Source organism: Elephas maximus, chromosome 9, assembly GCF_024166365.1.
Source record: "Elephas maximus indicus isolate mEleMax1 chromosome 9, mEleMax1 primary haplotype, whole genome shotgun sequence".
Classification (NCBI taxonomy): Eukaryota; Metazoa; Chordata; class Mammalia; order Proboscidea; family Elephantidae; genus Elephas; species Elephas maximus.
The window spans coordinates 60,675,691-60,695,781 of NC_064827.1; the positions used below are offsets into that span (position 1 = coordinate 60,675,691).

The 20,091-nt window shown below is 38.8% G+C and overlaps 1 protein-coding gene across 4 annotated transcripts in view; it reads right to left on the minus strand.

Moving 5' to 3' along the window:
• Positions 1 to 20,091, minus strand: part of ECPAS (Ecm29 proteasome adaptor and scaffold) — a 97,561-nt gene that overhangs the window by 12,836 nt on the left and 64,634 nt on the right. For all 4 annotated transcript variants that reach the window (XM_049895224.1, XM_049895226.1, XM_049895225.1 and 1 more), the window contains 15 exons: positions 19,018 to 19,141; positions 16,719 to 16,864; positions 16,206 to 16,260; positions 15,297 to 15,411; positions 14,445 to 14,513; positions 12,754 to 12,871; positions 12,288 to 12,455; positions 8,257 to 8,336; positions 7,583 to 7,688; positions 6,786 to 6,833; positions 5,616 to 5,737; positions 3,931 to 4,081; positions 3,066 to 3,131; positions 1,634 to 1,723; positions 473 to 539 (listed from right to left, as the gene is read on the minus strand). In XM_049895224.1, the coding sequence (XP_049751181.1) occupies positions 473 to 539; positions 1,634 to 1,723; positions 3,066 to 3,131; positions 3,931 to 4,081; positions 5,616 to 5,737; positions 6,786 to 6,833; positions 7,583 to 7,688; positions 8,257 to 8,336; positions 12,288 to 12,455; positions 12,754 to 12,871; positions 14,445 to 14,513; positions 15,297 to 15,411; positions 16,206 to 16,260; positions 16,719 to 16,864; positions 19,018 to 19,141 (1,525 nt within the window). The remainder of the gene's footprint in view (positions 1 to 472; positions 540 to 1,633; positions 1,724 to 3,065; positions 3,132 to 3,930; positions 4,082 to 5,615; positions 5,738 to 6,785; positions 6,834 to 7,582; positions 7,689 to 8,256; positions 8,337 to 12,287; positions 12,456 to 12,753; positions 12,872 to 14,444; positions 14,514 to 15,296; positions 15,412 to 16,205; positions 16,261 to 16,718; positions 16,865 to 19,017; positions 19,142 to 20,091) is intronic.

A 20,091-nucleotide genomic window follows, 5' to 3' on the forward strand; every position in this document is an offset into this window, starting at 1 on the left:
GAATCTATTTCCTTTAGGTCCCTTGAATGTTACCTTTGTGCTATCCCTTTGCTTCCTTTCACCTGATATAAAATGAATCTGTTTCCAGAAAAAATTGTGAGGAAAGGAACAAAACAAGAGCTAGCTACATAAAGTTCATTAGCCCCATTCAGAAACTGACCTAAGAGAAAAATGCTGATATAAAATCAGTTATAAATGGTAAACGGGTTCTACAGGATGGCAGATATATCCACCTCCTTATACCACTAAGAAATAATCAAACACTTATAAAACACGAAAATGTTAATTCTGATAACCTGTGCACCTCTTACAAACAGAGAGATGGGGCAGGGGGTGAACATACAGCATCACAAGCAAGTCTGAATGATAGTTTTCCTTTTAAAACCATATCTCATACACACACACATGCACAAACCTTGTCACACAAGACACGGTCATGCAAAAACACCACACATGATTCTGACAAACTCACCTGAGTAAGGTGTTAGGTCCTGGGGACACTGAGTAGTTAGTGACACAATGACACTGGCACAGCCTCCCTACAGGGTTACAAAGGCAAAGGTCTAAATTTGATGGTCACAAGGTTCTATCAAACCCCCTACTTTAGGTGCCAAAGATTTAAAGATAAGAAATATATGATGCTTAACAGTTCCTACGGGGTTAGAAAAAGGAAAACCCTTAGTTGAAATTAGCAATACAAAGATTTTTTTTTCCCCAAGATATCCAGTAAGAAGATGGATACCCTCACACACCGCAAGTAAGAAAGAAAGCCAGAATAGTCTTCCAGGAAAGCAACACACGTTATCTTGTCCATCTTTGTTCCAACATTTCCATTTCTAAACATTTAACCAAAGAAAATAGCTTCAGAAGTGTTCAAAATATTCATCGCAGTGCTTTGTTTAATACCAAAAAACTGGAAACAAACTGGATGTTCACTGATGGATTAAAATAAACTATGTTACATTCATACAATAAAGCATCATACGGCCAGTGTAGAAGGACATGCATAGAAAAGAGACTAGAAGGAAACATTCCCAAGTATTAACAGTAATTATCTCTGGGTGGTAAAATTATAGGCAATTACTATTTTTAACTTTTCTCTGATCTACAAATGCTAAAAATTCTAAATATAAGTGCTAATTTTATAATAAGAAAAATGGGATTTTTTTTAAAAAGAAGGGGGACAATAAAAGTTTTTGTTTTTGTTTTTAATTTTTAAGAAAAAAGAGGGGGAATGTGTCTGATTGTTCAGAGATCTCATAGAGACAGGCTTTTTTTTTTTTTTTTTTATCTAAACACCTGATGATCCCTATGTGAAAAACAAGAATCACCACCCAGAAAAGCCTTGCCCTGGAGGAGCACTTCCGTTAACCGATAATGAACAAGGACCCAGAGACCACGTACACTAGAGAACAGAAACAATTCCACTGAAAAAGCAAAACCATACTCGCTGAATTTCCTGAATGCATTACATGTTTTAAGTTATTAGTGCAACAATAAAAATAAATGGTTAAAGTAAAATAACATTAAGTTATGAGGAAAAGTATACATTTCAAACATGGTGACTTATATTTTTTGTGGCCAAAACTAACAAAGATGCACTCTTTATTTTGTGAAAAATACACTTACTTACCTTAGTTCCTAGACCTACACCACTTCTGATCAGTTCACATAACCTAGGAACTAGCTCACCCAGCACTGAAACATCAAGATATTGCAGGCACTATTGGGAAAGAATGAATATAAAGGTAAACCTGAGAAAGGTATCAAGTCAGAACCACAACTTCAATTAAAACAGTCCATGTCAAATATGTACCCAGGGAACCCTGGTGGTGCAGTGGTTAAGAGCTACAGCTGCCAACTGAAAGGTTGGCAGTTAGAATCCACCAGCCACTCCTTGAAAACCCTATGCGGCAGGTCTACTCTGTCCTATTGGGTCCCTATGAGTTGGAATCGACTCGACGGCTATCGGTTTAAAGGTTTGGTTTTGGTAGATTTGACATAAAGTTGAAACATACTGGTTTGATTTTCCTCTGATTTCAATGATAAACTCACCATTGTATTATAAAAAAATAATAATGATATTGAAAAACAGCAGTTTACTAAAGAGGAAAATGAATAATGATTACCCAAGAACAAACGGCCTCCCTGGACCCACTTCCTCTTTATCAATCCATGTTTATCGTATAAGAACAAGGTTAAAACTAACCTTTTTCCATAGGCTTATCTTACTAAATCACCTATAAAAGTCAACTTTTTTAGTTGAATTCCCCTATAATATGTTGACTATATTTTCCAAAATGCAATAGCATGTATTTCGATTATTAATGAACCTATCTCCATATGGTGTTCTCTAACTGTTCATATTTAAGCTTTTCCTCCCAATAACCCAACTAAGATATAGCATCCTCAGACCAAATTTTAGTAATATTCACCTAGTAAGCACTAAAAGATACCTGCTTTGCTTGTCTAGCCCTTTGTCATCTGCTTAGCAAAACAATCTCCAGGAATTCCTAAGTTCTCAGTAAACCATAGCAGCGTCAGCTTTAAGGACTCCTAAGCCAGGGCTCCAAAAACTTTAGAAATTAGAACTTCAGTGTCAAGCGGCTCTTTACTGCAAACTCCTTCCTATGACTGAAACAACATATCAGCATTGTTCAATTCTCTTCAACTACCTGTTATGCTGCCTACTTCACTGAACACCTCCAGACCTGGCTTACACCTCCCTAGTTCTACCCATAGACAACTCTCAGGTGGAGGTGAAAGTCTGAGCCGTTCTAAATAGGCAGACAAAAAGATATAGATTCATAATGAGGTCTATTAATACATCATTCTCCTTAGTAACCCAAATATGGGCTAATGGATCTTGGTATTTCAAAAATTGCTTATTCCCTTTAGTAATATGGAATAAAAAGAAAGTTTATTAAGAAAAAACTAAAGTCTCAGTGGCTACTTGACTCATCCCTTAAATCTCTATTTCATTAATATAACCTTAAGACTTTGAAGAATTACACTTCAGGATAAGCCAACAAACTTCAACTTTCCCAGTATGTTTAGACACTCACCATGTTGATTGTTTCCATCATGGGAGAGGATTTGGCAGCACTGAGTCGAGCACTATCCATTGCAGCCTGAAGAACACAAATTTGAGTCACTCAGGATCTTCACTGAATTAGGAGTAACACCCCCAACAAACAACTCCATAAAAGTGCTTTACTTCCAAACTGAAGAACTTTTTTTTTAATAATATAGATATATAACAAAGTCAAACCTAAGTCGAGATCTAATTTCTTCTGACCTACACTCAACAATTTACCAGGAGAAGTAGTGTCTCATTGCAGGTGAGAAATTTAGACAATAGTTAGAAATTAACTGAGTTGGAAACTAACATAGTACGGCTTTGGGCACATCACCCAGCCTCTATGGGCTCCTGGTTCTCCACCCACTAAATAAAGGAATAGATTAAAAATACTTCTATCTAAGGTCTTTTTTTTTTTTTTTTTTGAGCCCTGGTAGCACAGTGGTTAAGAGCTCGGCTGCTAACCAAAAGGTTGGTAGTTTGAATCCACCAGCTGCTCCATGGAAACCTCATGGGGCAACTCTACCCTGTCCTATAGGGTTGCTATGAGTCAGAATAGACTCTACAGCAACAGGTTTGGGTTTTTTTAAGGTCTTTTTAAAAGTGTATCTAAGCAATAAAAATTGTATACATTTAGTGCTTTAACTTTTTGAAGGGCCTTCGTATCTCCAGTGGTATTTTAGTCTTACAACTACTCTGTAGGAGAGGCTAACACTATCCAGATATAATAAATGAGAAAAGTAAGACATATGGAAGTGACCCGCCTGGGCGTGCAGAGTATGGACTAGCATTTATGTGTAACAAGGCTCTCTCTCTTCCATGATACCACTATGCCTCTGCTGTCAACTCACCTTTTCTTGGTCTGTAGCCCGAAGACTCAAATAATTGAGAACTTGGGGCTCCAATACACTTAAGGACTCCAGCAGAGCTGGGATAAGTTTTGGTGCATGTGGTTTCAACATGGCTCCTGCACTTTTGCTGATCTTCACAAGGGTGTTAATGCTACAGACACAAAGAAAACAACCGCTGAGTCCCTGTAAGTAGGAAGTCGCCCAAGTCCAATCATGAGGATGTTCTACAGTTCGTTGCTTTCAGACATATGCTCACATGGTTACAGAGCCTGATCTTGACCTTTTTTTTTTTAATTTTACACTAAATAGATTTTCAAACATACATGAAAGTAGAGAGAATCATAAATTTCCATATACCCTCCAACTGGTTCAACAATCAGCAACATTTGGCCAAGTTTGTTTCATGTATAACTCTCCTATATGCACACAAGCATATAGTTTTCTTCCCCTGCCGCTGTATTATTTCGAAGCATAGTCCATAACTCAGAGTCCTTATACATCTCTTTATCATAAGCACAGTACCATTTTCACACCTAAAAAATATTAATAACTTTTCCTATCATCTAATATTCAAATTGATGATGGTTTCAATAATGTCTTTAAGAGTTGGTTTGTCTGAATTAGGATCCAGAGTTCACCCACATATTGCTATTTGCTGCATTCTTAATTTTTTTTTCAATCTATAATAGTCCCCTACTCGCTTTCTTGTCATTTATTTGTCCTCACTGATTGCATTCCAGTGGTGTCACTTAACATGTTCCTTTGTCCCCTGTATAGATCTGCAACTTGATTGGGCCCAGGTTCAATTTTTTAAAAAAAAACAAGAATAGGCGGAGCCACGTACGTACTATTCCATCACATCAGGATGCACTCAGTGTTTGATTTTTTTCTTTATGCTGCTAATAGTGATTAACGGGCTCAAGTTTTCTTGGCCTGAACCATCCACGTTAAAGTTCCCCATCAGCCTTTCACCCGGTGGATTTAAAAGTCACAGACAATCATTACCTAGGTTATTTTATTGTAGCAAAACAATAATATCCTAATTTTATCATTCCTTTGCATTATTAGATGAATTCTTCTAAATAAAACTTTTCCTCATCAACCATGTAAAAAAAACACTTGTTGTCGAGTTGATTTAAACTCACGGTGACCCTACAGGACAGAGGAGAACTGCCCCACAGGGTCATCAACCATTTAGTTATCATGAAATACTCTTGGTACTACTAACATGATCTAGCTTTAAGAGTGAAGTCATAATGCAACGATAAAGGTCCTAGATGACACTCAAGTTTAAAAACGACACACTTACAAGCTAGAACCCTTCACTGTTGATTCCAACTTAAAATAGCTATGTATCTACATACGTGAGTGGATTTCTTGAATAATTCAATGCCGCAGCTGATAAGCAGTTCATCTTATGTCTATAAATTACGACTATGGAAGCTCAAAGGACTTGTAGCACAACAGGAAGATGTACTAGCAGAGACTACTAGAAGGCAGGGCTCCCATGGGAATGTTTCTGCAAAAAGGCTGACTCACAACTTTTCACAAATACTCTTGGTGTTTTAGTGATTTCTCCTTGGCTTTTCTCCATATTTCCAAGAATCTAACACTCAAAGAAACCCAATTTCTCCTGAATGGCTAGGAACTAAGTAAACCCAATACATTCATCAACTGATGCACACCTGAGGGCTCGAACTTCTGTCACAGGGCTCATCATTCCTTTGTCCAGAAGGCAAGGCAGAAGGACAGCGATAGTTCTCTGGCCAGCTGCTCCTTTGGCAGGGTCACACATTTTCACACAAACCTCACATACAAAGAGCATGGAGATTAGTGAAACTGACCTCTCACCCAATAAAGTATTTATTTGACAAAATACTTTCTACTTCTCACATCCACAGAAAACAATAAGTAAATTTACTTTGTGATAACCATAGGGGTAGAAAGAGAAATGAGATCTGGGATTGAGTCCTAGGTCAGCCAATAACTAAATGGAAAAATTTGCTAAAATTTTGACTTCTAATTTGTGAAAGAGGGGACAAAATGGTTGAAAATAAAATGAAAAGTATATATAAGAAAGTACTTTGAAGCAGGGCTTCTAACTGGTTCGTTCTGGTTTGAACCCCTGCTGAGAATCTGCATTTCCACCCCAGATACACTGAATCAGAATCTACATTTTAATAAGATCCCCAGATGATTCTTAGGTATAATAAATTTTGAGAAGTTCTGCTCTACTAGTGATTCTCAGAACTGGTCTCTAACCAGCAGCACTAGCATCACCTGGGAACTTACTAGAAATGTAAATTCTCAGCAGGGTTTCAAACTGAAGGCTTAAGGTATCATCAATAATTTTGGGTGGCAGCACAGTATTAGAAACATCTGGATTTAAAATGCCTTTACTACTAACAATGTGACTTATGACAAGGTTTTCCCAGCTAAAAATTCACAGTCCTTGATATATCACAGAAAAATCAAGCCTAAGTAGGAGGTTATTTAGTTTCAAAAAACTTAACAACCTCAAAAAATATGAAAGGTAGCTTAACACACAACCATGGCAACAGAATGAGAAAAAACAGACACTGTTCAATGCTGCAGGGTCAACTGCATGTCATAACTCATAAAGGCCCAGAGAAGTTCACCATTTAAAGGCACCAGTTGAACTACTAGTATTTGTTGGCTAGAACTAGTATTCTAATAGCACCCACTTTCTCACAGTGAACTGTGACATGAAATCAATTACACTGTAACTAAATACCATTTTATTTGACAAAAAATAAACCACAATTGATTTGCTGTGGTCACATAAAACCCTGCCCCGCCTCACCCCACCCCCAACGTAAGACTGGAGTTCTCACCTTGCTTAAGGTTTTCAGAGCCAGTTCTGCGGCTTTTCGTACAGATTCCTAGTAAAAAGAAAAGCATGGCATCATACAGGTTAGAGCTTCGTTTTCATCTCTCCCACAGTGTGCATTTCACTGCCTCATCCTCTACACATCTCAGTCAAAATCCTACTTTCATAATCAAGTAAAAAATAATGTTTCATTAAGCTCTTTGCCCATCAAGGAACATATTTTACAATGCCAAATTTTTTAATTAGGTAGGGCATATTTTGACTTTACAAAAACTCAGCTATGAAAGGTAACAGTTCAGAAACTAAAGGTATTATAAAAGCAAACGCATAAAGATCCATGTAAGATTCTGAAAGATTTTAAAATCTCTAATGAATAAAGCAAAAAGCAAAATGGGCATGCCTAATTTTAATGATATCAAAATATCTAAAATCTAGAATGTCCAGGAAAAATTCTGAGGGAATGGTCCTATGATTTGGTAATGACTGGTCCAATTTATGAAACTGATCAAAGCAGGGTTTTCCTGGATTGTTTCAAAACAATTATTTGTCCGTAGCCCAAAAGCATCATGAAATCTCTAATGAGAGAAAGTCTGCCTGGGGCCACCTTTTTTTGTTAAGTCAACTGAGTGTAGACCCAAAGATCCAACTTTGCAACTCACAGGCACATCAAGACTAAAACATTTGGGAACTTGTGGTTTCAGAAAATTGTCTGGGTATTGAATTTCAAAATATGTATCATACATATTTTAAGAATTCAAGTTTAAGCTATTCTATGAATAAATACAGATGTTTCTATAATACCTTGATATCATCTTGTACTCTAAAAAGCGTTTCCCAAATTTCTGGAAGCTTATCAATGATGTCATCTAGGGGTCTTCCTCTCAATAAATCATTCAAAGCTAAACAACTGAAAATAAACAATTTAGTTTTAAATACCTGATCAAGAAAGCTCAATATTTTACAATGAAACATTCAAAACAAACAGAATATAGGTTCTGCTTATATTTCTAGTCCCAACCCCTCCAAGATGGCAATGACTACTCTCTCCTTGGTGCCCCAAATATACCACATAGATTCATCAAATGTCTGTTTTCCACAGCTATAATATAATCCCTTTGAGAAGTTACACCATTTTTTAGTATACCATTATGCCCCTACTGTCTAGCACACGGCCAAGCACAAAGCAGGCAATGAATAAATATAAATTGTGTATATAAATCAATGCTACCCTATAAAATCATAAGAGGACAGACACATCTTGATGTCTACCCATTTCAATCTTATAAAACTAAAATAACTTAGGAAAACCAGTGACCAAAGTTTAAATAGTTAAAGATAACTGCCTAATTCAACCAGAAATATTTTTTTTGGTAGTTTTAATTTATTCCTTTTGCACAAAGCATAAACGTTAGAAATCTGTAGGAAAAAAGTCAATTGTACTTGACTAATGTTAGTGATATCTCCAAAAACGGTACCTGGATTCTCGAACTCGCCACAAATTGCTGGTGAGGTTCTTAACCAAATCTTCAAGAATTTCCTTCAAATATTTATCCACCTAATGAAGCAAAAGATAAAATTAAAAATGCAAAAGCCACCAACAATCAAATCATTCACCTGGTAACCACATGAACCATATTTCCACTACTTAGTAGCCTAAACGTCTCTTTAAAACCCTCAGTCCACAATTTCCCCCAACTTCAATCACTAAAAGTTACCACTCTAAAATGCACACTTGTCTTATTTTCCTCAGTACATGTGAAAAAAGCCCAATCTCTTGGCAAGAATACAGGGCCCTCTGTGACTCATCTAGCTCCAAAGGTCATGGCCTGTCTCACCTCAAATCCTTGGCACATATTCTTCCCTCTACCTATAATTCCCTTCCATCTTATTTGCTTGGTTAACTTCTACTTGTCCCTCAAGATTCAAAATCAGTTATCATCTTCTCAGAGAAGACTGGCTTAGGTGCTCTCCTCTGTGTTCCCATACCACCTTCTGAAAGCACATCATATTATACTATATAATAACTGCATTGTTCTATACATGTCTGCCTCATTAAATTGACCTCAAGGGCTGGGACAGTGTCTCCCTCACCTTTGTATCCCCAGTACCTTGCACAGTGGGGGAAACATAAAGAATTATGATTGTTCAGAATGAAAGATGAGTTAAGCCTGTTTTGTTTTGATACATACTTATCAACTTGATAATAATGACAAACTGATGATAAACCTCATTTTTATGCTGACCCAAAGATTCTGAGAAAACCCTGGTGGCATCCTGGTTAAGAGTTCGGCTGCTAACCAAAAGGGTCAGCAGTTCAAATCCACCAGGTTCTCCTTGGAAACTGTATGGGGCCACTCTACTCTGTCCTATATGGTCGCTACGCATCAGAATCAACTAGACGGCAATGGGTTTGTTTTTTTGGTTTTAAAGATTCTCAGAACTTATGACATTTCCACTTTTACTCTTAGAGATACGAGAGGTTTTGTTATTCTCACTTACATGTAGGAAAACCAAGACAGGTAAATAATTTGCCTAAAATTTAACAGACTTCTTCCTATGTCCACTTTTCTAGACATTCTTCACAGGTAATAACATTCACACTCATCAATTCTCCTTCCACTCATACAGAGATGGCTCACATCTCTAGCCTAGGCCTTTGTGCTGATCTCAGATCTACAAGAGCCTGGCCTGTGAGATCTTGGCCCACTCAGAGGTACTATATGCTCTCCGAGAGCAAATAAACTCACCAAGCCTTCAAAGCTGAACTTGGAGTGCCAGCTGCTATGAATACTCTCAGAATGAAGAGAGGGGAAAGAACCAAATCATACGTGGAATCTTGTAAGACATGGCAAGCCTAGTAGAATTTATTCTAAGTGAACTGTGAAGCCACTGAAGGATTTTAACCTACAATGGCACAATCTTATTTGCATTTTAAAAACTACTTTTGCTACTATGTGGATAATTAAAACAGGACAAAGAAAGATAATAATGATCTGCTCATCAAGAAAAATAAGGGAAAGGAGAGTAGCTTCATGGAATACTTTGGAAGTGGAATCGACAGAATTTAATATGGATTCGACTGGGAGTGGGCATGAGGTATAGACAAAAATCAAGAGTAACACCAAGTAACTTGGTCTAGGTGAATGAGTGAAGGTGAGGGCATGAGGAAAAGAGGGTGAGACGTTTACTTTCTTAAGTCCAGTTTTGGACCTGTTAGGTTTAGATATCTTGAAACAACATCCAAGTGAAGATGTCAAGTAAGCAGTTAAACATGTAAGTCAGAAGCTCAAGATGTGTCTGGGCCAGAAATATAAGACTGACAATATTTACAACAAAGATGGCATTTAAATACTCTAGAATTGGTAAACTTATCCACTTAAAAGAGAAAGCTGAAAGAGCAAAAATAACTCAGAGGCAAGCCCTGAGAAACCCTAGTATCTAAAAGTGGAACAGAATACGAGAAACAGCCAGACAATAGAATACCATATATGGCGACTGCCTGATTCCTTGTCTGTCTCCCCAACTAAGTGAAGCCTGTGAAGGTAGGAACTATGACTGTGTTCCACTGAATCAATAGTACCTATCAACATTTGTGTGAATATACTACCCAATGGACATTTAGATTGTTTCCATTTTTAAGGTTTCAATAAATCTTGCCACGAGCATCCAGGAAAGGAGGAAGAAAGGGAGGGAGGGAGATGTGTTTAAACAAATAAGTATACAAAAGTTGAAAGGGAGATACGTACTAGGTTTAAATCCTATGTTACCTTGGACAAATGATAGCATTTTTGTTTTTTAAATAATATTTTATTGTGTTTTACATGAAATTTACACCACAAATTAGGCTCTCATTTATCAATTTTTATACAAATTGTTTCATGACACTGGTTACATTTTTCACAATGTGTCAGTGTTCTCTTTATTTCCATTCTGTTTGTACTGTTTCCATTAATCTAGCTTTCCTGCCCCTCCTTACCTTCTGTCATGGACTGAATTGTGTCCTTCCAAAAATATGTGTCAACTTGGTTAGGCCATGATTCCCAGTACTGTGTAATTGTCCTCCATTTTGTAATTGTAATTTTACTTTAGAGAAGATTAGGCTGGGATTGTAACACCCTTACCAGGTCACATTCCTGATCCAGTGTAAAGGGAGTTTCCCTGGGGTGTGGCCTGTACCACCTTTTATCTTACAAGAGATAAAAGGAAAGGGAAGTAAGCAGAGAACGGGGACCTCATACCACCAAGAAAGTAGCACCAGGAGCAGAACACATCCTTTGGACCCAGGATCCCTGCGCCTGAGAAGCTCTTCCACCAGGGGAAGATTGAGGACAAGGACCTTCCTCCAGAGCCAACAGAGACAGAATGCCTTCCCCTGCAGCTGACACCTTGAATTTGGACTTCTAGCCTACTAGATTATGAGAAAATTAATTTCTCTTTGTTAAAGCCATCCACTTTTGGTATTTCTGTTAGAGCAGCACTAGGTGACTAAGACACGTTCTCATCTTTGCTTTAGGGTAAATGTAGACCATTTGGTCTCACACAGTTGACTACTTAAGGGAGCACAGTACTCACAGATGATACTGTTATTTTATAAGCCAATCTATTATTTGAATAAAAGGTGACCTCTGGGAGTGGCTTCAGTTCTGAGTTCAAAGGGCACCTTAGGACGATAGTCTCAGGGGTTCCTCTAGTCTCTATTAGTCCAATAAGTCTGGATTATTTTTAGGAATTTGAGTTTTGTTCTACATTTTTCTCCCATTCTACCCAGGACCTTCTATTGTATCCCTGGTCAGACTTGTCCGTAGTGATAGCCAGGCACCATCTAGTTCTTTTGGTCTCAGGCTAGATAAGGCTATGGTTCGTGAGGGCTATTGGTCCTGTGGACTAGTTTCTTCTTTGAGTATTTGGTATCCTTCATTCTCTTTTGTTCCAGACAAGTAGAGACCAACAGTTCTATCTTAGATGGCTGCTCACAAGCTTTTAAGACCCCAGATGCTACTCACCAAACTGGGATGTTGAACCTTATCTTTATGAACCATGTTATGCCAGTTGACCCAGCTGTCCCACAAGACTATGGTCTTAAGCCTTTTAAGCCAGTAAATTGATCCTGCAAGGTATGTGGATATATCTAGGAAGTCTCTGTAACTGTGCCTTCTTTGTGCTTTATTATGTATATGAATATATATGCAGCACACATAAAAATGCATATGCATATGCCTACCAATACACCTATACACGCACATGACATGTACTCACATGTGCCTTCCTATGTGATAGCATTTTCTTAACAAACAAAACCAGCTGCTATCAATCAAGTCGATTCAGAGTAGAACTGTGCTCCATAGGGTTTTCGATGACTCCTTTTTCAGAAACAGATCACCAGGCCTTTCTTCCGAGGTGCCTCTAGGTAGACTCAAACCACCAACCTTTTGGTTAGCAGCTGAGTACATGAACTGTTTGTACCACCCAGGGACTCCTCAATACACAAGGGTTCACAAATACTTGCCGTTGATTTCTCAGTGACCAAGGCATTCCAAATACTTGTCATGGCCTGTCGAATACCAAGGTTGGGATCAAACTGGTAACGATAAAGGCGAGGAACTAGCTGAGGCAGAAAAGGAGCCAGCTGCTCTCCAGCTCTGGTAGCAATGACATTAAAACCAAAAGCAGCACCCTAAAATAATAATAAGATGAAGTGATGCTGATACATCTGTCATAGATAAATATTAACACATTAAATACATGAGGATCACAAAATTCTCTCTCTTAAACTTGTCTCTGAATGCAGCTTGATTTTACTGTGCGTTTCAGCTTTACCAATCCATAATAGCAGCTGTACAGTAGTCTGGCTATCTCTAATCAGGGGGAGGCATTTACAAAATGGACTGAATTTATCAACTGCCACAGTCTGCCAATGTGGCACGGTTTGGGGGAAAGTAAAAAATAAAAACTGGCCAGTGATACTAACTTACCTTCCTAGAATTCCACATCGCATGGTGATTGGCTAAATTCATAAATTTATACACCAGATCTGGCTGACTGAGATCACTTGCCAGAGAACAAAGCTCCTTGTAAGTAGAAATGCCCTGGCTTGGGGAAAAAAAAGAAAGTATACAATAATGTATTTCTCTGTCTACAGCCTGATACAAATTACCAATATTACCAACATTACTAGGACATGGTTTTTAAAATTACATTTTCACTAATTTTCTAATATTGAGTTATCCCATTATCATGAAGACACAGAACGAGGTTGAGAAGAACATAAAAGTCACCTAATTCCATTACTGACAGTGCCTGAAGTCCCTTTAGGCTGCTGCTGGTAAATGGCCCAGAGGTGTCTGTACTCCCAGGTAGGCGGAGCCCTCACCACCTCCTGAGGCAGACCTATTAGAGATTTCTCCTCCCACTGTGCGCAAATCTCTCCCAAAATCACAAGCCATTTAAGACATCTGTCTTCCCTAAGTCTTCTCTAAACTAGATCACCTCAGCTCTTACCCCTGGTAACAATTCTTCTGAGTCCTGTTAACCTCCCTCTGAACCAACAATATTTGCTCAAATACCTCATCACCTACTGTTCGTCATTCTGTTAAAAGTGAGCACTAAAAACTCAGCTCTGGAAAAAAATACTTCAAACAATACAAGTAGCGAAAATTCACTAACACTAAAGGGACAATAAAGATGTTTAAGTTAGCAAACCAATTTTAAAGCTGAGCAACTGAATTACTTTCAGGAATAAAGCTACAAAAAAACATTTTCACATTAATAACTGGCCTAGAAGGAACAACAGGGAGGCTAAGAGGAATGGAAACAACGTCTGATGTGAGAACAGCGAGCTAGGAGAGAGCTTCAGTGACAGAATAAACAAGGTGGCTGCTTCCTAATGTAGCAGGCAACACTGAAGCAGGGCTCGGAGCAGACGGACACCATTGGGTGAGAGCCGGAAGAACAACACGGCCGACCAAGATGAGGATTCTTAGAGGGACAGCAACAGTATAAGCCACAGTGGAGTAATGATAAAATAAAGGGGATAAAGCTCAAGGAACTAATTTGAAATGCTGAATCGGTGGATTCCAAAATACTAACAGAGTTGCCCCCACCAAAAACTAGGTGCAGTGGATGCTGAGTTGTGCTACCAGATCCCCAACCTAGAACTAAGCTGGCAGGGGTTTGACAGTTCTCACCGCAGTCAGTCTCCCAGAACCACTCTCACCCCACGATCATACCCTCCCCCAGATGAGCTCACAACCAGTGGCTGGTCATGGGGGGGAGGATATAAAGGCCTGGCCTCATGTCTCAAGGCAGGACAACTCTGAAGGGCCATCCCATCCCAGCTCCAGAGCTCCTTAAGGGGTGTCTGCTGAAGTGCTGGCAGCATCCCAGCCACTGACCCTATCCCTGCTTCCTTCATTTCAGGTTGGGTACTGACCCCCAGGGCACATCCCAATCAACTTCCAGCATACAAATCTCCACGTCAGAGACTGTTTCCCAAAAAACCCAATCTAAGACACTAGGCTTTTTCCACAGAAGTAATGTTCTTCCACTAACATATATCTTTTCCTAGGAGGGTGGAAATCAACTTCATGGGTGCTCTATTTATCAGACCGAAGAAAAATATTTAAAGATGTCTACAGTAATCAATCAATGGATTTGGCATACTTACCCATCTGGTGTTTTGCCAAGGGCTCCCCCCTGAAACACCACTGTATCTCCAGAAACATCATGTTTAGCTCTAAACCAAAACAACAACAAAGAAATTAGTCTCAAACTTTACACACCAACATTCAGTTAATCAATACAATTCATTTGCAAACCGATAAAATCAAAATCTTTATCAAGTGTCTACTCTGTTCAAGATATAAAAGTCAACTTATCTCTTCTATTGGGCTGGGAATTTAGGAAAATGAATTCTAGGATGAACAAATAAATAGACTTAAAAGAGGCCCTCACCCATAAAATTACACTGAATTAAATTTTGTCACATTAAAAACCATCCTCCCTACAGGGAAGGCAACGTAAAGCAGCAACCAATTACAAGTTGATTACCCCCCACCATGTACTCTTCAGTGATCAGATCATGAAGATATGCAAGCTTCCTCTCCACATTTTAACATTCATTTAAAACCAAAAAACCAAACCCATTGCCTTCGAGTCAATTCCAACCCATAGCGACCTTATAGGACAGAGAAGAATTGCCCTATAGAGTTTCCAAGGAGCAGGTGGTAGATTTAAACTCTCAACATTTTGGTTAGCAGCCCAGCTCTTAACCACTGCACCAAGAGGGCGCAACTAATTACGGTATTTTTCTAATTCAGTGCTGTAACTACTGGTGTGCTTCTAAAGTGAACAGTGTACACTATATAATTAAACTGCTATCCACAGCGTAACAATCACTGACTTGAACTTTCAAAAAAAGACTTAGTAAATGGAAAGTTGAATTTTCCAGAGCATATTCTCAATGTGTGCATATACTTTCCCTATGTGTTCAAATGTGAAATTTTCAAGTTCACAGTACCTTTTGCCAGTCATAAGTGTTTCTACAAGTGTAGAGACCAATTCCTGTTGATCTTGTTCACTGCCCAGTTCATAAACCAACCCAAGGCCTTTTGAGGCAACATCTTGGCTAAGTTCTACCAAAAAGTCAAAACAAATAATATTAGTTTAAGAAACTTTGTCTACTGATCATCAAGTCAAAGTCTTTCAAAAGTTTTAATAACGTCAATGTAAAACGATATCCAAGTAAAGATTTGAAGCCAAATCAATAGGCCTATTTTGTTAAAAATGTACTAAACCATTTCAGTGGACATGACACCATATGAATCACTGTAAATGAGAAGCACATTCACAGAAAATCCAACTCACAAGCCGAGACAAACCGACAGACCTCAGTAAACAGTGAGTATACAGCGCACAGTGACAGAATAGTAATCAACACTAAGTTGTGCAAATCACAGAGATCAAACAGCCTCACTGGAACTTAATACACCCACATCCAACTCTTTTTTAAAAATGAAAGAACAATAAAAGGCCGTATGTTTAAAACAAAGCTACCATTTAAATGTCTAACATATATACATTCATTCTCTCCTGGCTTAAATCACAAAAAAGGAAAGTAACCAGAAGTAGGAGAAAGCTATTACTTAGCAGACATACTAATTTTAAGAAGGCCTCAGCTCCTTTTTTAACGCATAACTGAAAATTATGTTAAAATTTTTTTTTAAATTAGAGAATTTCCTATACCCTAAGCGGAGCTTTGTTTTTTAATCACTAACATGCTTATTATCCTTAATACTAATGATTATGGTTTAGTTTTAATCACATAACTCAAAAATAGTTTCCTTTTATATTCATTAATCCAGATTTCTCAAAACTTAAAATACAAGTTTAACAAAGTTTAGAAATCAAATATTTACCAACCACCTACCATCAGTTTCTGAAAGAACTGAAACAAATGCACCCTGAATCTCTTTAAGATGAGACTGAAAGAAGAAGAAAAAAAAAGGATTTAAGGAAAAAAAAAAAAAAGGATTATAACACTGAAATGCTAATTCTTTGGCAGAATAAGAATCTTGCTGTCGGGGTACACAAGACCTACAAAATCTTCCAACCCAAGGCCGTGACAAACCCTGGTGCTCTCATGTGGGACATATGTTCAAAGGCGGCTCAAATTACCTGAAGGTTGTACCACTGACTGATAGTCATTTCATCACACAATTTGACCTTTCCCCTAACCTGAGCCTCCACACCCTTACCACTTCTTCAGACTTTATACCTTCAAGTTTATAATCATCTTCCAGTCAATATACCAGGCCACCATCCTTCATGCCTTCACATACAGCTTTTTTCAAAATATCTGCTATTGGTTAATGGCTCTCACTTCATATACTTTCCTTCCTGCCTTTCGACCACAAATACAGTGCAACCACACTTGGCTTACCTTCACTTCTTTATGGGTACTCAGCTTTCTCACAAGGGAAAGGAGCCAGATGCAGGCTGCTTGCCTCATGTGTGGGTTGGGGCTGATGATATGTTTATTTAAAATCACATCCAACACCCATGGGACCACATCATTTACTTTGGCTCCTGGGGAAAAGAAAGGTAAGAAACAATTCAAATAATTCCAAGCAGTTTCTGAAGAAATTAAATTTAAATCAGTATTTACTGAGTCCTCACACCCCACTGATTAAAACTACAACATAAGAGAACACACAATCTGACACTCTGGGATATATGCTCACGAAGAGAGCAGGGGCCACACATCTGGGACATATACTCACAAACAGCAGAGAGGCACACATTCAGAGACATACAATCTCTTCAAAACTCCATCTCATGTATTTAACTGACTCCTAGCCTAGCAATGGGCATGGGGGAGTTGGGAGATTCCAACACTGATGGGAGTCAGGAAGAAGGTCAGCCAGTGAAGGAGCTTGTTCCCTGCACCTACCCTGCCCATGCTCCATAAACCCGGATCACCCATAATCTCTGCATCTCAATAAACGACAATTCCATTCTTCCAGTGGCTCACAACAAAAACACTGAAGTCATCCCTGACTCCTCTCACACCTCATATCCAATTCAATAGCAAATCCTGTTGGTACTACATTCAAAACATCTCCAAAGAACCATTTCTCACTGACCCTGCACTATCATCATGGTTCAAGCCACCATCACGTCTCACTTGGGATACTGCAGCAGCCTCCTAACTGATCTCCTCGCTTCTGCCCTGGCTCCACTTCAGTCTATTTTCCAACAGCACTAGAATAGCCCTTTTATAATGGAAGTCAGATTCTCTCTCCTCAGCTCACAATCCTGCAACTGCTTTCTATAGAAGGCCTCATGATGGCCTACAAGGTTCCACATGGTCTATTCTCATCTCATATGACCTCATCTTACTCCTCCGCTACTCACTCTGTTTCAGCCAAACTGATCTCAAACGTACTCATGTCTCAGGGCCTTTGCACTTGCTACAGCCTCTGTCTGGACTGCTCTTCCCCAAGAATTCCAACCAGCTCACTCCCTCCCCCACTCAGTTGTTTCCTTTAACATCACCTTCCTGAAAAGAGTTCCCCTCAGCACTCTATTAATGACTACCATCCAAATTTGACCCATTCCCTTTCCAGGCTTTACTTGTCTTCATAGCACTTATTACCATTGAGCAAGCTGCATACTTTCCCATGCTTATTTTGCCTCCGGCCTGTCTCTCCCACCAGAATGTAAGCTCCATGAGAGCAGGATTTTCTACTGTTTTCGTCATTCCTGCATCACCAGCACCTAGAACCATGCTTGGCTTTTATTATGCACTTAATAAATATATGTTAAATTAATGTATAAATTAGCCCTCTGTGACTAAGAAAATGTTTCAGAAGTAGACAACGAATTTATTTCCAAAGGAAATAAAATCAAACTGCCAAGAGGATCTTAGGAAACCACTATGTTAGAGAACACAAAATTAAAGATTTATCACTATCTGAAATGGGAAAGGCAAGACAAAACATATTTCAATCCTTTGTAAAATGAAAATGAAAACAACCACTCCCTCAAATACTGAGACTACGTGCTCTTCCCCCTAATTAAGCACACCTTAACATCTAAACCCTGGGCCCTCCTGCAAACACTTCTCAACTTTCCTTCTTCGTTTCCATTATGGCTCCTCTCTTTTCAGTTTTCATTAACTGTGATTATCTACCTAGGTTTGGCCTAAAACCTTTTCTCTTCTCTGTCTTCATTACATTTGAATAACCGAGAAGAAATGATTATTATCATTAATCAACAGAGGGAATGAAGAGAGAGAATAATTTTAGGGAATAAAGAAGACAAACAATTTAGAGGATAAGGAAGGAACTCAGGAAAATTGTCTCGCAAATACAGAAAAAAAAGTTCTAAGAAAGTGTTAGAATATGTTACAGGCTTGGAAAAACATGTGAACCAGTAATTGGACCAAAAACAAAGATATGCCTTGACTTTAGGTGAGAATACACCAGTCCCCATCTAAAGGCACAAGTTTGAAGGTAATTCCATAGCTAACTTCCCTGCTTGCTTACCAAAGAAATTTAAAAAGCGCTTGTTAATTTCATGGTCACTCTCCTTTAATCAACTATTTTTCTTAACTGAACTAAGTTGATAAGACAGGCATATTTGAAAATTGTGTGTGTGTGTGTCTGCTTCAAATGTGATAATGAGAACAGAAAAGGGTTACTTGATGATTATAAACTAATTAGCTGAATGTTTGGTACCAGTGGGAGCAGTGTATTCTTCTTCAGTCACTAGCCAAGCATCTCGGGCAGCCACAGAGCTAGTTCCTATTGCAGCACTGGTGATGGCTTCACCTATAGTGAACTGAAGTTCTATCTGCTTGGCCTGCAACAAGGGAAACAAAAGCCATGAATGAGAAAGAACACGACCACAAAACACCCATTTCTACAGAAAGGCTGCTTAATGTCTTATTTATCAGAATACTTTGTTTTTCATTCCTTTGTCTGGCTTGCTTACAGCTAACTCAGTGGCCCTCAACAACAGGGTAGAGTGAGGGAATGGAGAATGCAATAACGACATTAATATATTTTTCCAAGCTCACACCACACTCCTCATCCTCAGTAGAGAACCACTAAACGGTGATAATCTTTGGAAGCAAGATACTGTTCACAGAGGGGGAAAGGGCATGGACTTTGAAGCCCTGCAGATTTTGGTTCAAGTTCTAACTCTTTCTCTTACCAGTGACATATGAACATTCAGCTTACAGACAACTGACACTTGCCCTTTAATGTTGTATAAATTTGCCCTCACTTTGAAATGAATGAATCAATCCCAACTCGCAATAAATTCTTCATCACAATTGCCTTCGCTTGCTGCGCATGTGCAGCTTTTAAATCACTGAAAAGGCTTCCAGCTCTTCCTTGCACTAAAACCAAACCTACAGAATTTGAGTCCATTCCGACTTATAGTGACCCTATAACACAGGGTAGAACTACTGTACAGGGTTTCCAAGGCTGTAAATCTTTACGGAAGGGGACTGTCACATCTTTCTCCTGCGGACCAGCTGGTGGGTTCAAACCACCACCATTTTGGATAGCTGCCACGCGCTTTAACCACTGCACCACCAGGGCTCCTTCTTGCACTAACTAAACTTGACCTTGAGTTGATTCCGACTCATAGCGACCCTATAGGACAGAGTAGAACTGCCCCACAGAGTTTCCAAGAAGTGGCTGGTGAACTTGAGCTGCAGACCTTTTGGTGAGCAGCCACAGCTCTTAACCACTACGCCACCAGGGTTTCGTTCTTACACTAAAGTAAGGCTAGATAAGAACCAT